General features: G+C 46.8%; 5 protein-coding genes across 5 annotated transcripts; 2 read left to right on the forward strand and 3 right to left on the reverse strand.

Annotated features, from left to right (window-relative positions):
- The first annotated feature begins 1650 nt into the window (after positions 1-1650).
- F4812DRAFT_427765 (autophagy protein Apg5-domain-containing protein) lies at positions 1651-4071 on the forward strand. The gene is made up of 5 exons (XM_047934130.1): positions 1651-2017; positions 2111-2474; positions 2638-2725; positions 2898-3110; positions 3249-4071. Exons 2-5 carry the CDS (start codon positions 2115-2117, stop codon positions 3464-3466), a joined length of 879 nt encoding a protein of 292 aa, XP_047790156.1. The 5' UTR covers positions 1651-2017; positions 2111-2114; the 3' UTR covers positions 3467-4071.
- A 549-nt stretch (positions 4072-4620) lies between these two features.
- F4812DRAFT_427767 (uncharacterized protein) lies at positions 4621-5464 on the forward strand. Its single transcript, XM_047934131.1, has 2 exons — positions 4621-5357; positions 5442-5464. The coding sequence occupies exon 1, from the start codon at positions 4648-4650 to the stop codon at positions 5203-5205; it is 558 nt and encodes a 185-aa protein (XP_047790157.1). The 5' UTR covers positions 4621-4647; the 3' UTR covers positions 5206-5357; positions 5442-5464.
- Positions 5465-5471: 7 nt separating this feature from the next.
- F4812DRAFT_378392 (uncharacterized protein) lies at positions 5472-6457 on the reverse strand. The gene is made up of 3 exons (XM_047932013.1): positions 6214-6457; positions 6032-6123; positions 5472-5889 (listed from the first exon to the last, which is right to left on the reverse strand). The coding sequence occupies exons 1-3, from the start codon at positions 6346-6348 to the stop codon at positions 5739-5741; spliced, it is 378 nt and encodes a 125-aa protein (XP_047790158.1). The 5' UTR covers positions 6349-6457; the 3' UTR covers positions 5472-5738.
- Positions 5869-9264, reverse strand: F4812DRAFT_427769 (uncharacterized protein). Its single transcript, XM_047934132.1, has 4 exons — positions 7734-9264; positions 7559-7666; positions 6867-7493; positions 5869-6801 (listed from the first exon to the last, which is right to left on the reverse strand). The coding sequence occupies exons 1-4, from the start codon at positions 9245-9247 to the stop codon at positions 6453-6455; spliced, it is 2598 nt and encodes an 865-aa protein (XP_047790159.1). The 5' UTR covers positions 9248-9264; the 3' UTR covers positions 5869-6452.
- Positions 9265-9355: 91 nt separating this feature from the next.
- F4812DRAFT_378389 (uncharacterized protein) lies at positions 9356-10303 on the reverse strand. Its single transcript, XM_047932012.1, has one exon. The coding sequence runs from the start codon at positions 10173-10175 to the stop codon at positions 9465-9467; it is 711 nt and encodes a 236-aa protein (XP_047790160.1). The 5' UTR covers positions 10176-10303; the 3' UTR covers positions 9356-9464.
- Positions 10304-15972: the final 5669 nt, after the last annotated feature.

Here is a 15972-nt window from a genome sequence, read left to right on the forward strand (position 1 = left end):
TCATAGGATTCTCCCACGCTGGCTGCTGGACGAAACATCTTAAGTGCGTGTTGCTAACCTGGTTGGCCGTGCTGCGGCTGAGGGGTAGTAAGGAGGAAAACTAGATCTACATAGTACCTAGTCACTTGATATCATACCATCTACGCACGCTATATTTCAGCTTCAAAGAATGGGCCTGAGGTCTTATCATAGCTCAGACATGATATTTTATATACATACTAGGAGGTAGGTAGTCTGCAGGGGCTAAGATACTTATTTCCATGTACTTGATCAAAATAAGTTTCTTTAACCACTTCATACATCGTCTTTCTTTTGTCGGAATTCAACGTATCCTACCAGGAATTCAATGTCATAGCTTAGCCCTTCTCGCCTAGACCTTCCGATACGCGATAATGCAACACGTACGGATGACACCGTCCGATCGGAGTCTAGGCGTTGAAGAGCCGATCTAAACCCGTCGCCACGATATATATAGGAGGTAGGGTTGTAGCAAACGCGCTCGCCTTGTTTAGTCCAGCGGGTGGGCGTTCCCAGATTAATGAATCCCGCTCGGCACTCTTCGATACCGAACTCACCTCTCACCTTGATACAAGCTTAGACACGCATCTGGCACTAGTGGTATTAATATAGCATCATCACTAATAAGAATCTCATGGATGTGTATACTATAATAGTAGGGTAAGGATATGGAATAAGCAAATCAAGGCAAAACCAGCTTCCATCCCCCTTCCCTCCCCCCATGCAAGGTGTTTTATGTAGCTTTTGAAAAGATGTTTGCTTCGCAAGACATCGAGATCGAAGACGATAGCTCATTTACTTACTACATCACTATATTAGGTACGTATGCGCATGTAAGGGACGAGACGCCGGCCGCTTTGCAGTTATGAAAATTTCGCATTGTATTTCTCTTTTGAAGAAAAATAAAATAAATAAAACCTTTTATTGGAACGTAAGACTTATGGATTCGCTCGCCTTACAATTCCAATTCCAATTCCAATATTGTGGTAGATGCAACGTCGTGATATATTCGTACCAAGGTTCGATATCCAGGCTAATACAGAAAATCCCGGGTGGTTATCAATAGTTCTATCTAATAAGGGATGGGTACTATGGTACAATACAAATGTCTACAATAATAATTGATTATGTTTTTCGTTCGTACATACCAAGGGAAATAGGGAAATAGGAAAAAAAAAAACATGTGTTGAACATGTGGTTTTAAGACAAAGATATCGCATCACATGGTCAGCTCTGCATGTGCGTGATGTCTCAAATATAGGCGAGCACTTGCCTGGTACAATAGGTACATAGCGCTACAGGAATATAAGAAATATTTACTAACCCGAAAAGCCCAAATAGTCAAAAACTCCCCAGGCGCGTTTTAATTAATAAGCAACCCGGGTACCTAACCCCCTCCCCCTGAGCCAAAGTCCCGGACCCGAGAAACTCCTACCGTCAAGCTTTAGGTAGGTACTTACCTCTTAGGTACCTACCTAGCCAGCTCCCCCTCCCCGTACCGTACCGTACCTAACTTGCGCGAGTTGTGGCATGGGCTCCGGAGTTTTAGGCGGGGCTCAACCAGAGAATTGAAGGAAAATGCTACATAACGCTACCTAGTCTTTTCAAAGTTCCTGGGGAAAGCTACCCCGCCTCCCCTTTTTTTTTCTTTTCTTTTTTTCCTTTTTTTGCTTTTTCAGCCTTAATTTTCGATGATGTTAGGTACAAAGTACCTGAACTTTTAAAACTTGGAGAAGAGGTTGTTTTTGAAACCGCAAACGAGAGAAGGTATCCACTCCTGCATGCAATGCTGATCGGCCGTCTTGGCTTAGGGGGGTGAAAGCAATTTCGACTACCTAAGAGGTACCTATACCTAATCAACCTATCGTCATCATCTTCAGGACCATCGCCAATATCATCGTCCTAGCACTACCTACCTAGGTAATTGCAAGTCGCCAAGAAAAAAACGGGATACTACTACCAGGTCAGGGTCATAACAAAAATGAGGTAATACCTAATGGTAGTAATTTTAATTACCTACTACCTACCTTTATTACCGATTAGTTACTTCATTACAAATACGGGTTACTTAGAAGTAAGTGGATTCGAACAGTAGCATGGCTTCGGCGACGACACCTTCGTCCCCGACCCTGACCCAAACCCCGACTCCGTACGCCATCCCCCAGACCCTCTGGGACCTGCAGGTGCCGGTCCTGGTGACGCACGCGGGCGCGCCTAATAACGCGCCGTTCGTCGCCTCGGTCCCGCGCTTCAGCTACCTGGCCCTGCTGCTGCCGCGCCTGTCCGCCTACTTCGGCCTCCCCTGCTCCAGCTTCCACCACGAGGACGTGCTCCTGCGCAACCTCGCCGTCGGCCTGCTCGTCGACCTGTACCAGCCCACCTTGCCGTGGCGGCTTACCGTTGCCGACGGCCTGAGCTGGGATATCGGCGATACGTTTCTGAATAGCGCGAAGGAGGTGCGTTTTTTTTTGGTTTTTTTTTTCATAACGTAACCCCCTTTTTACATGCGCTAGAAGATGTCATAGCGATATAATTACATCCCATAATCATTAGACACATACGTATATAGAACAAGGATATATATAGGAGGTGTATATATAAAAGCTAACGCGCAACCAGGCCGATTTCATACGCAACGGCAACGCGCACCAGATCATGTCGCTGTCGAAAGATCACACCACCACCCTCTGGAACGCCGTCAAAGATAGTGAGTCTAACACCTAATCATCATATCTTGCCCATCTATCCTAACCCTATCCTATCCTATCCTATCCGTAACCCCGCTGGCAGTGGAGAAGAGAAAGCCAAAACTGACAGAAGGGGGGAGGGGGAGGGGGGGAACCATGGCTGGCTGGCTGACAAGAAAAAAACAAACGTAGATGACTACACGTCCTTCGCCAAAGTCAACGCGCGCCTGCTCAATACCTCGCGCGACTTGCGCAACGTGCCTCTCCGCGTGTACATCCCACATTCCCCCGACGACGTCGCAGCGGCGGTGGTCGACAGCCAAGGCGGGTCGAGATCGGGGTCGGGACCGGGGCCGGGGTCGTTCCAAGTCGTGCAGTCGCTCGTGCAGCCACGCATTAGCGATCGTGCGTCTCCTTTCTTTCTCTTTTCCCCTTTTCCCTTTTCCCTTCTCCTTTCCCCCCCTTTTCTTTTTCCCCCTCCCTCCCTCCCTCCTACTAACAAACATACATACCTAACCTAACCTAACCTGATATGATTGATAGATATACGTACCACAGGCCAACAACAACCCCAAACCCTCGGCACCGCTCTCCGCAGCCTGTTGCCGAGCCTGTTCCCCAGCAGCCGGGACCCCGTGCTCGCGGACGCGATCCTGCACGGCGCCCGCGTGCCCTTCGGCGCGCCGCTCGAGGAGCTCATGCGCGAGGCGGCGTATCCGGACGGGTGGCTGTGCCTTATTGTTCGGCCGTTGGACGTGTAGGTGGAGATGTAGTTCGAGAAGCGAACTGGCTGGCCTGGCTACCTACGTTACCTACCGGTTAGGTAGTTTGCTTGTTACACAAAAGGGGTTGCTGATATACGGTAGCGTTACGCGTTGTATGAACTTTCCGTTGCGTATAGATGTACGCTACTTTACGCTATACGGTTTGTGTTAGGTATGTAAGGGGTAACCAAGATAAGGGGTAGGGGTAAAGGGGCGCAACAACGGATCTGTCCAAATGAGGCGGCATCATGGATAGGTATTTAGGTACCTACCTACCTAATTAGAAGCCGCCGGGACGAGTTCACCGCTATTGCGCGCGTGACACGGAGGCGTTTTTTCTTTTTTTCCTCGGCGAAGGCTACGGGACAAGTATGTACAGCATGGCGTTGTGTTGTGGGTGGTTGGGCCGCGGCTTATGAATGCTTCCAATTCACGCGTTTTCCTCTCAAGTATATCTTGCTTAATCGTTCGTCTGTTGGTTCGTCTAACTACCATTGCCTACTTAGTACCTAAAAGTATATCCTGCTTTCACGGCCCGTGACTTATGTATAACCGACCCTAAGCCATTGATACTAGCAGGTGTTTGTTTCTAAGATATTAGGTACATACATACACACAAGATACACTACATAACGGGCGATTTACCCTCTTTCGCCACCGTTATATTCCACCACCCGTGTCCCGTGTCCTACGTACCACGAAATATCAGCCACACAGCCCGCATTAAAGCACGCCAGACCCGTGCGTCACGTCAAACATATGGAAGTACCTAGGTAGGTACCTATGATATGATATTTCCATACCTTCACTCGTAACGGTTACCTGGTTGGTACCTCCTATCCAGTACCTAGTGGAATAGGTCCATATTAGGTAGTCGAGCTCGGGGTGCACGAGATAGACTTTGACTTATATGCAACATACCTACCTATTTACCTAAGGGTCTAATACAATCATATCTCTTTTACACAGTCTGCGTTACCCTCCCAAAGCGGCTTCGGCATGTCCCGTCCCACCCACCACCCCGATCCTCCCCATCTCCATGTCCTCCGTTTCGTGGGCGATATGTATAGATGTATGCATGTGACATGTAGGTACAGAGAGACGTTACGTACGTATATAGGAGGTACCTAAGGTAATGTTAGGTTAGGTTAGGTAGGTATGTACGTGCCAGGAATTCAATGCACTCCATATATTCCCATGCCGCCCCTCCCCTCTTCCCCCCCTATCATACCTACCTACTATCAATCCATCACGCTGTTGTTGTTTGTCGGTGCGACCCGATGCAGTACGGTACGATACCCTTTCTTTCCCCTTTCCTTTCTGCGCCGCATCGCTTCCCCCCCTTACACATAATATATATATTTTTTTCTTATATGCCTACCTTATATACCTCCTATATATTATACCTGGTACCCATACATCGAGTAGCAACAGCTGGACCTAGCTCCAGCAATCTTGGCCGTAGTCACACCACGGTCCCGATGACAGAAAGCAGTCGTAAATTCATCTCAATCCGACCACTACCTGGTTTAGGTATTTCAATAGCCAATGCGCGCAAATTCTTTTTTTTATTCCTTCGCGCGGCGCCAATGCTATATCACCTACCTTGGTACAATAGGTATCTCTCACCGCTTGACGTATATACCCAGACCGATTACGTCCTTACTACACGAAAGACCGCCAGCTCCGATGCCTCCTATATTCCCTTGCCGCCCTGTTTTCTCCTCGACAGATAAAAGCTCTTCTATTACGCACAAAACGGAAATGTGTAACTAGAACTGGGACACAAATGCAACAGATTCACGAAAAAAACAAAAACAAACAAAAAAAAACCCGGTAGACCTAAAATAGTATATGTTGTGCTTGTGCTTGTATATATACATATTCCGTACGTGTGATGCCTTTTTATATTGGTGGGTCTCGTCAGACCCGATCAATACATGTTAAATCCTGAATAACGAAACCGATCTAGTATATCCTCCGCTCCCCTCCGCGAGAAGTAGGCCAATGTAAAAAGGGGAATCCATTCGCCCCTAGCTGTCCGTGTCGACGGAAAGAGGAAGATGTGCTAGCCATCCCAAGGTACCAACCGGTATGAAATTTGCTAGCAAATGACGGAAAAGGGGTAACAATACATATGCAACTGATCCAAATGGGAACCGAAAAGATCACACTGCGGAGTGCCTCTTCTACCGGTAAATACAAAGGGCGAGTGTCGTATTTAAACGCCGCACTATGCTAGTGGTCCAAAACCCCCTTTGGGCTGTTCCTAGGGATCAGTGAGGTACGGTATGACGTCCAAGAGGTAACCAGTGAACCGAAAATTGTAACTATGCCAAGGATTCAAATTCAAAAAATATATATATACGTCGACGGTGATGTGTAGATGTATGTGCAATGCACGACCAGATGCGCTCTCGCTAGGGGTATCCTCAGCTTTCGAGTTCCGTAAACTTTTGTCACAAGGGATCTTCCAATGCTGCCTCAATAAAAAAACGCCGATATTGTATGCTCCAGTGGGTTGGTGCCACGAATGATGACGAAATGGAAAAGAAAACTTGCCGGAAACCATGCACATCTCTGTGTATATAAGGTAGGTATATATAGTGCGCAACATTAGTACCGTAGAGCCAAACATGGTGTCGCGTTGGACTGTAACCCAAAACGCCGTTGCCAGGTGCAAAAACCGCCAAAAATAAGTATCCTCTTCATATCCGCCAATAAGCAACCCCCATGCAAATCATGTAAGCGATAGCTCGTGTTCCAAATTTGGTCTCGGAAAAAAATAGCCGTGGGGGATCCGAACATAAGTATACTCCCGTGGCCATCTCGAGACCGCTCATGGAGGACGGAAGAGCCCATAATACCATAATAACCATCGCTGGTCCGTGTCATTTACGACATTCCAAAAATTTCCCCCTTTTTTTGTCTTTTTTTCTTTTCTTTTGTAGAATCCCCACAACAACAACAAAAAAAGATATCCCTAAGAGATCGAATGCGGTGGAATATGTGGAGGACGTCCCAGCGCTGATGGCGGAGGCGCGTGGTAATTGTCGCTAGGGTTACTGTGCATAGGAGGGAGAGGACCACCACTTGCCATGCTAGAAAAGCTCGAGCTTGTAACGTCGTACTCGTCCCGGATAAAGCCTAGATCTTTGGCCAGGCCGATCAAGATATTCATATCGGCCCTTAACGCGCTCGAGGGTAGGGCAATCGACTGGAAGAAGGAGATCGTCCGAGCGAAGAGATTGCTCAAAGTCTCCGCATCTATGAACTTATGTAGGTATCTGTCTTTGTAACATGCCGCTAAAGTTAAAAGATTTCCCCATTGACTGGGAAATACGTTAGCAAACAGATTGCCGTTTTTATGTTTGTGTTAGGTGAGGGTGTAACTTACGCGTGAGCTGTCCCGAATACGTTAGTTATGATGATACGTTGGCTGCTAGGTATTCCATGGAATGCTCGAGTACTTTCGACGAGGGCGTATATCGCCAAGCTGGCATACTTGACGATCCTACTATCTACGCCTGCGGGGACCTCTGAATATTCGGGAGGCTGTTGAGCATCCGGTGAGCCCGCTTGATTGTGATATGGCCAAGGCTCTCGCTCGAGAATGGCCCTCAAGAAAGGTCGGTAAAGAATGACTTGTGAGCCCCAATACTTGGCACGGAGGCGAGCTCCAAGTATGTCGTTAGCCGGAGGGTCATTGTCATTCCATTGGTAGCTACTCGGTACCCAACGATTTCTCGAGTTTCTAAGCATCTCCTCAATGCGCTTGATACCTTCTTCGATCGCAGGGTCGTCTAAAGTGATCCCGTTCTTGTGCTTGTTCTGCTTCTCCGAATCGTAGAGCAGGGTGTGCACTTGGTTAAGTTGTTTCCGAAGATACAACTGTGCAATGTAACCCGTTACTACGTGCTCTGAGAAACCTTGATTGACAGCATACTCCGAGTTTGGATATGGCATCCTATCTTCATATTGCAAGATACCGGACTGAGGAAGAGGCAACTCGGCGAGAATATCACTATCGCCTTGCGTGTTAGTGTGTATAATTGATTAGATGGGGAGATAAATGGTAGACAATATTACCTTTCCAACTGCAGGCATGTCCAGAAAGCAAATGCCAGCTGATTATCCCTACGTGACTGTCCGATACTTCTACCTTGGTCATGCCATTTTGATAAGCGGTCGAGGCTCCTAATTCGTTCTTATTAGCTAACTCCAAATCTTCAGCGCATTTCCGTCCATAGCCCTTTCTACTTACGGTCTGAGTATAACTTGCAGATTCCGGCTTGCAAAAGAGATGTGCGACCAACTTTCAAGTACGCGCCCAAGTTGACCGTGGTAAAGCCCCGCCAAAATGTGAACGTAAACGTGCTTTATGTTGAAAGCACCCATATGACTACCCACGATATCCATTGCAAGAGCGAAATACTCAAGACCGGGAATAACATCTAGATTTCGCCTGTGTGAATGCGGACCCTTCGAACCCGACATGTTTCCTTGGAAAGACGGTCTCCGACTCATAGGAATCCTCTCACCCTCCTTGGGAGACGCCATATTAGATTGAGACTGGGATAAGAGTCCCGGGGGTGATCCTTGCAAAGGCGACGCCAGGATACCGTTGCGGACCGAAGGTGAATGATGCATTGGCGAATCCGACTCGTAAACTGGATCCGGTATCTTGTCCTTGTGTAAGCAAATCTTACCTAAAGCGAAAACCATCAACACGAGAGCGCTATGGACGCTTCGGAACGGTCGGCCAGGCTTCACAAACGCCGCCGACGGGCTTGCCTCATCCACAGCAGGTGATCGCTTCCTCTTCGTTCCCGTTTCGGAAAAGGACGGAGGTATCGCGCTCGGCTGGTTGACAAATCTCGCACTCGCGCCGAGCTTACTGTTCTGGTAGGTTTGAGACTTTGGTAAAGACTCGAGAAACACCTTGACCATCGCAGTGAGCTCCCTTGGGATGATTATCGGATGCATATTAAGGATATTTTCCTTGAAGCTGTTCACGTATCGCCATATCTTGGTCGAGTCCCACTCCGGATTTCCATCGACGTTAACAACTCCTCCCCTATATTCAACACCAGGAGGCGGGGTTAAGCTGCCTACTTGGCCCCATGCTTCTCCCATCGGCGAAGGAGATGCAACATCGGAACAATCATCCAATATGTCGGTCATTGTATGATCTGGTGGCGTTTCTTTGTCGGAAGCTCGAATGTCCTGATCGAACCCCTCACCTTTCCCAAAAACGCGAAGTATACCGCGCTGCTGTTCCAGCCCGATCGGGTATTCGTCCGGGTGAAATATCTTTTCTGCTTCCATCAGATGATGAACCATTCTCTTAATTGATGGCCACTTCAAAAGCAAACCGGCTAACGTAGTATGGTTTGGGGGCATAGCAGGTCTGCCAGGCGTTACGACCGGTCCTGGATTCGCTTCCACGTCGTCACCCTCCGTCGCCTGCAGCGTGAGTTGAGCTTCTTCCATGGTCAGACTTGGTTCTACTACGGTTCCTCCCGGGGATGACAATGTTTCCTCAGGTAGTGCTTTACTCGGCGTAGGCGAGGGTGAATTATGAAACGCTGGGCGCTCTTCCTCCTCGATCGACTCCTCAACCTTCAGCATATCGGTTCCGGGGTTAAGCTGCCTGATCTTCGTTTCTAGATTAGCCACCCGTTGGCTCTGAACCAGATTGGCCTGTGCCAATCCAGAAAGCTGGCTATTGATATTCGTGAGTTTGCTATTTATTTCCTCCCTCATCGAGGCCAGCATCTCTATTAAATCCGCGGTAACTTTATCCGGCCTACAATGTGTGGTAAGTACCTAGGTCGCTATCTACTACCTTATTATGCTTTTAACTCACTGTTTCGCCGGGGGGTCTCGATATTTACAGTCGATATTTTTTTCCCGGCAATTCTTACAAGGTTTAGTCTCGTCGCATTTAGCTTTAAGTTGTCTACAACTATCGCAAGCCTAGCATCGTCCCATGTTAGTTTATATGCGGCTGCTCGCTTAGGGGACCAACTACCTGTGAAGCACGTTGAGCTTTTCGCTTCGCACTTGTCGCAATTTCTAAAGGATATATAGAAGTTGGCGGGCCGTATACGTGAGGATTATCATATTGAGGATGCTGGGCAACTGGCGTCGGGGGAGGGGGGTGGTAATTCTGCGGCGGTGGCCTATACATGGCTGGCGAATGCGGCATAGAAGGACCACTATCGTAACTCATATGTCGCCGCGGATCGTCTTGGGGATTCGGATGCTGAGGACCATGAGGGCCAGGCGGGAGATTATCCGTAACGTTTCCGGTCGAGTTTGGTCGGCGCAGCTGGGGAAGTGAATTCTCCTCACCAGGATCTCTCTTTACAACTGGATCCCGATACGGCGAAAAAGGCGGATGCGCTGACGAGGGAGGCGGAGGCGGAGGCTGTCTATGTATATCATGCATTGACGGGTATGGCTCGTGTTCATGATGGCGACGGTCGTCAAGGTGGTGATGAGCCGGCGGCAAGGGAGGTTCTTGAGGTCGCGAGAAAGGAGGCGGATGTTGATATGGCGGCGGCGCAGGATGATGAGGACCTGGTGCCGACGGGTGATGTGCGGCGGTAGGGTGAGGAAGCGATACGGCCTGATGCGAAGACCACGACGGTCCGGTCTGTAACAGCCGGGGACGTTTGGTCTCAGGCGGCCCAGGTTCCATGCTTGGGGTGTTATATGGATAGAGTCATAGGCGGCGGGTAGAGGCAAGCACAGGTCAGGGCAAAGGGAAAAACAAAAAAGGAACAACGGGGAATGTGGTCATGAGAAAGGCGATCAAGGAAGGAAACCAAAAGGCCCCGAGCAAGATGGAACAATCGGCTCGTCGAGCGCCAAGCCCAAGCTCAGACTGCGCGCTGGTCAGTTAGGGTGTGGAGGAAGGAAACTGTGATGATGTCGAAGCTCTTATTGGTGTAGGTATGATGACATTGAAGGGTCGGTGTAATCGAGTAGGGGACAGGCTGCGAGCTCGTCAGTTCTCGAACAAGGCGCGTGGAGGCGGTACCGGGTCCCTGGGTGAAGCTCTACGGTTCGGAGGAGCCCAAATCCAAAAGATCAGCACAGTTGGGCAGCAGAAACGAAGCTACTACTACTACTACTGGTACAGCACAGGTTTTTCCCGTCGAGGGGATTTTCAAGGATCTTTCGAAGGGGGGAGGGGAGGGTGCGTAAGGCAGAAAAAAAAAACAAAAAAAAAAAAAGAACAAAAAAGGAACGACGTCGTCGAGCCTCAGGAGACGATGAGGTTTTGGTGGATTGTCAAACAAGGAATACCGCGAGACCACCTTGAGTAGCAAAGTGGGTAAAGAGGGTCATCAGCAACAGCTCAGGTTATTTCGGCTTCCAAGAGGCGTTTTCCAATGGACGGCGGAAGCCCTGTAAAGCTGGGGTGAAGTACGTACCGCTTAGGTACAGGACGAGACCATAGGATTGATACTGTACCGTATTGTACATACATACCTATATGGTACCTACTAATAGCCATGTAACTATGGCATTGTACCGCGTAGTTGAACCCTGGTCTGCATATACCTAGGAATGAGCGCGCGTATCAACTAGGGTAAGCTAGGGCCTAGTCGGTAAAGCAGGGGTCCTGGTGGGGACGGAGGAACCTCAGCAGGCGATCGATAAGTACAAGTACTATGTTTATTGCACCTTTATTACACCTATTCTTGGCGAGGGTGGATGGCCGAATGTAGCAGACCGTCAGCCAAGTGAGGTATGTCTGCGGTATGCAAAGTACGTAGATGGGTATAAGTAAGAAGTACCTACCTAACCTATAGCTAATAATATAGCAAGTGGTTGGTCTGGGTGACTTGGGTATGGGTAACGGGAGTATGCTGACACACGCCTTGTTATTATGGTGTTGTTGTTTTTTTGGTTATCTCTTCTGTTTCTACCTATCGAGGGCTGGGTACAGCGAGGATACGTCGTCCTGCTTAGAACCGAGGATATCACATATAGGACCGATATGTTGATATGTTAGGTACTATGTATGTATGTAGGTATGTAGTGTATGTAAGTACATACATAAGTACGTACGTTAGATATGTGCGATACTGGAGAACGACAGCAGACTAATATGTATAGGGTATATGTGTGTACATTGCGCATACCTACCCAAGGTTGGTAAGAGGTAGGTAGTAGTCTGTTAGTTCGTCCATTCGGTCGAGAGTATCAAGTGATGATAATAGTAACAAGGGAGCGGTGAAGAAGACGACCTCACGTGAATTATGTAGGTAATGGCGAACTTGTTGCGATAGCTTCTTTTTTGGAGCCCGCTAAGCTCCTAGATTGACACTTTTTTTTTTCTGTGGACTACCCAAACCATGCTCTAATTGACGAATGACGATTACTTCTGCTTCTTTCAACGAACCCAACTGAACTGAACAGGAACTAATATCGGTAGCTCCGTGGGTTTCGGAATTTAGCGAGTCTGCCACTTCGTGATGTAATTAGGTAGAGCATACTACTTGTTGTAGGTTGTAGCTTGCAAGTATTCGAGGTCTACCTCGATGTAGCTTTCTTGGTGTAGAGCTACAAAGTGTAGAGCTACAAAGCAGTTCTGATGAGAGCTCCAGCTTCCGAGCTATGCTATGAGTTTGGGAACTTGTGCGGCAAAATGGAACATGGTATGGTATTGTAATAGCAGCACATAAAATAGTTGCCCAATCACAGAGTCGAGCCAACGTATGTCTTGTCTGGACTCTGGATAAAGGAGGGGGGAGCTCTATCGGTATCTGTATCTGCGGGCGTGAGGGATGAGAAGAGATATGCGAAAATGATCGGAAGCTGACCTGGAGCAATTAGATGGCAGATAATCCCGTTTGTGTTACAGCGGATTTACAGGTGCTACTACGGTGTGTTACTGTGTTACCATAATACGTTAGAAGGTAGCACTTAACCAGCTAACTTACCCGTAGCACCTACTCTCAGTTATGGTACCTACTAGCAATAGCTACCTCCTTAGGTACATACCTCAATTGAATAACAGATTAAAAGCTTAAAGTAGCGATGAAAATCGTCACATAGGGTACCCTAGTGGCTAAGGTAATACCTACCTCTTCTCGTTTCTCTCTCTCTCTTTCTTTTTTTTTTTTCTCTTCTCTTTTCCTTGGCGAGTGCAGGTGGTGCCTCGTCCTTGGCATCATCTTTCTGTTCGGCCTGTCTCGCCTTAGTTCGCAGCGTGGTCCCAGATAAGTTAGAGCCGGTGGAGCACACTTGATAGAATACCTTCCTATGGCCGTTGTCGGTCTCGCCCATTATGTAGTTTCGAGAGGTAGGTACCCGTCCATCCAACGTAATAGGTAGTTGAGGTACATCATGTACTATGTATCAAAGCAGATGCCGGAGAGGACGTGGCTGCCATTTGCCTACCGTCCACGTTTTACATCTCATGTATCTACGAGGTACCTAATAAATCAAACAGTGTTTCGAAAGGGACTACACGGTGTTATGACAGTTTAGGTACATAGTACACTTGTATTAAATTTAGTTATGTACCTAGGTACCTAGGTAATTCGTACAATTCATTATTTTATTAGGTATCATCTGGATATGCATTACGTACTTACCTAAAGCCTAATGTTGGCAGACGCTTTATTTAGTACATATATTATATACCTGCCTAAGGTGTCTGTGAGTTACATAGTATGTTATTTGCATGTTGCTTGAAAAGATCAAGGCTCAAACTTTTTTTGACGGAGAAAAAAGAAAAGCCACACGATATGTAAGTCTTCTGTCTTATTCGCATATGGCTGGGCATGGATTAGTTTGCTTTCGACCCTGATCAGGTGTGCGTGCAACAGGGATATCCCGTACAACTTCACACGCGTCTAAAGCACGTCTCTGCAAAGGCGGGGCAGACTAATAATAAGCAAGTAAAAATGTTATCTATTCGCCGCTATATTTTTTTTTCTTTTAAAACGACGAGGCGAATAGTGTCACCCCTCAATCTCTATTACAGGTATGCTTGCTATAACTATAGTATATGGTAAAACTTATCCCTAGACAATTTCATAAAAATAATAAGGCTTTGTTAGGTATTTCCATGCAAACTAAAACCACAAAAGACTGAGCATCAAACTCGTTCTAGAATTGCTTATATGGCTACGATATGTTACAACGCTAGGCTTCGCACATTGTTAGCTCCGCTACTATATTTATTAGAGACATCTGTGGCTTTCTTTGACAGGGCCACATTTATTTAAACCACACTCTTCCTTTTTTTCGAGTACGAGTACGATCATCGTATCACATCGTCCAAATGACCCAATGACTGACCGGTATCTTCAATGGCAGACCTGCATAAGCCTGGCCCGTAGCTATATCCCTGAGGTATGTTACATACGGTACCTTAATGTTTCGGTTTGCGGGTATGCAATGTGTCGTCGGCATTTCTATCTTCCCATTTTCCGTTCTGCTAGCTATATGGAGATTACGGGAAGTAACCTTTACCTTACTTGACCTTGTTCAAGTTACATTAGACTTTAGTTGTTTGTTGTTAATTTTTTAGACTTCGACTTACGCTAAACAAGGGGTATTAGCCAACTACATCGTGTGTGCGGATTCCAACTTCTGTCAAGTTACAATATAAGAGGGTCGGTATACACTTATCGAATATTTTCGCTTTAGAATGAGTATTTAATTTCACTAATACGGAACTATTTCTTAATGTAACTACCTAATTATAACATTATACTTGAATTTGTCATCCATTACTTGAGACAAGACTATTTACACTAAATAACTCTTGGCTTTAACCAGTGCCGGGTTTAACATATGACACTCGCAGTTAAGTAGGCGGGTATGATTAATATGAAACATAAGGTTAAGAAAGATATTAAGCGTAAAGACTAACTACCTTCCACAATCAACCATTGAACCCTTGGTTTGTAGTTACAACTTACGCAAGTCCTTACGTTATACATTACTCATTAACTAGTCCTTGTCGGAACCACTAAGTTTACCTCTCTCATGCCCTTGACCGCTACAATTCCAACACACATTCGTACATTTTCATTAGTTAGCGTTTCCATTCTTCCGATCTAGCCAACACAACTAAGAGCTAAGCCTTGTGCTAACGCGCTGCTCGAAAAAGGTAGGTGCTTAAGGTTACCTGACAGCGTTACGAATCGTACAGGTTAGTTACAAGGTTGATATAAGACCAAACGCAATTGCCGAGTTGATAAGGGGTGTAGGGACGGGATCTCTAACTAGTTGCAAACTTCCTCGCGCAACAAATATGAAAGGCTTGGTGAGATGATAGGTGTAGGCAGATTCTAGCGTCTTAGAATGAAGCTCGTTGATAGGAACAAGCAAACCACCCCCCTCCTCTTTCCACCAATGCAGATAAATAATACCTAACAGCTCCTAGCCATTGAACATCTCCCGCCTTTCGTATGTACAATACATACATTCGGACCCCAATCCACCCATTAAAAAACCGGATCTCTACAGCGCCTTAAAGCTTGGCTGGTGGTGAGGAGAACATACTAGGATGTACGTAGATCGCTGTCAAAAGAGCACGGCCCTTCATGCGGGTAGAGTTGATGTGACATGCATGCATTCATGGTCATGCCGTGAGTACATTGCATACATACGTAGTATCTGAACGGCCCCAGTGAGCCTTAGATGGTTGACAACTGACCATGGATATAAGCTTTTTAAGACAATGTCCCTATTCCGACCACCTATCTATCTTCCAAGTTCCCGGGGCACACGTGCAACAATGCTCTTGGTGTCCATTGGCCTATTATTTCGCAATTTCACTCTATTCTCATCAACGCTATTGGCGATCGGGTCTTTAAGGGATTGGACTGGCATGGGTGTTAACAGAGCAGTTTTTTTTTAGTTTTTTTTTTGCGCGCGGCCTTCTTTATTCGGGCGCTGCACTATCCACTGTCCACTGTCCGTTGAAGAAAGAAAGAGTGTCTACAGGGTTTATCAACCATTATTACCATCGGACCACTGTCCCTGAATAATCCCCATGACTGCCCTTCTCAGAAACTCCGCTTGGTTTATTCGTGGTGCCAGGTAAGCCCGCTGCAAGCCAAGCGCATAATCCTACTTAAAGCTGACCAAATATGGAGTGAGATACCAATAATCCGTCATCACGTTGATGTCGATGTGCAAGATTATACCAAAATGTGTAGTAGGTAAGTGGTAGGTATTATCAAAATGGGGAATACATAATAACAATATGTGATGTTCCCGAGGTCTCGTGTCTTATTAGCCGCATTGCATTACCTATTTCCTGAACTCTTGATATAATATGATATGATATGATATGATACCTAATCCTTGAGTTAGGTACCTTACTATGTAAAAGTAACCTTGCCAGGCCTTTGGGAAAGAGATGTACCGAGCCAAATGATGCCGATCGGGGGTTTCGGCCCATGGACCCGCAAAAAATATCTCGATTGGTAAGTCTCGAGCGGTCGTTCCGATTTTCTATTTCC

This window comes from Daldinia caldariorum (assembly GCF_022478825.1).
Source record: "Daldinia caldariorum strain CBS 122874 unplaced genomic scaffold F4812scaffold_8, whole genome shotgun sequence".
NCBI lineage: Eukaryota > Fungi > Ascomycota > Sordariomycetes > Xylariales > Hypoxylaceae > Daldinia > Daldinia caldariorum.

Excerpts from the sequence above, each read along its gene's own strand:
- F4812DRAFT_427765 (XM_047934130.1), top strand. The coding sequence starts at position 2,115 with ATGGCTTCGGCGACGACACCTTCGTCCCCGACCCTGACCCAAACCCCG. Across the intron at positions 2,726-2,897 it reads CTGGAACGCCGTCAAAGATA|ATGACTACACGTCCTTCGCC; the intron begins GTGAGTCTAACA and ends AAACAAACGTAG. Across the intron at positions 3,111-3,248 it reads GCAGCCACGCATTAGCGATC|ATATACGTACCACAGGCCAA; the intron begins GTGCGTCTCCTT and ends TATGATTGATAG.
- F4812DRAFT_427767 (XM_047934131.1), top strand. The coding sequence starts at position 4,648 with ATGCACTCCATATATTCCCATGCCGCCCCTCCCCTCTTCCCCCCCTAT.
- F4812DRAFT_378392 (XM_047932013.1), bottom strand. The coding sequence starts at position 6,348 with ATGGTTATTATGGTATTATGGGCTCTTCCGTCCTCCATGAGCGGTCTC. Across the intron at positions 6,124-6,213 it reads GAACACGAGCTATCGCTTAC|AGTCCAACGCGACACCATGT; the intron begins ATGATTTGCATG and ends GTTTTGGGTTAC. Across the intron at positions 5,890-6,031 it reads AGAGATGTGCATGGTTTCCG|CGAGAGCGCATCTGGTCGTG; the intron begins GCAAGTTTTCTT and ends GGATACCCCTAG.
- F4812DRAFT_427769 (XM_047934132.1), bottom strand. The coding sequence starts at position 9,247 with ATGCTGGCCTCGATGAGGGAGGAAATAAATAGCAAACTCACGAATATC. Across the intron at positions 7,494-7,558 it reads ACATGCCTGCAGTTGGAAAG|TGATATTCTCGCCGAGTTGC; the intron begins GTAATATTGTCT and ends GCAAGGCGATAG. Across the intron at positions 6,802-6,866 it reads GTATTCGGGACAGCTCACGC|TCAATGGGGAAATCTTTTAA; the intron begins GTAAGTTACACC and ends CGTATTTCCCAG.
- F4812DRAFT_378389 (XM_047932012.1), bottom strand. The coding sequence starts at position 10,175 with ATGGAACCTGGGCCGCCTGAGACCAAACGTCCCCGGCTGTTACAGACC.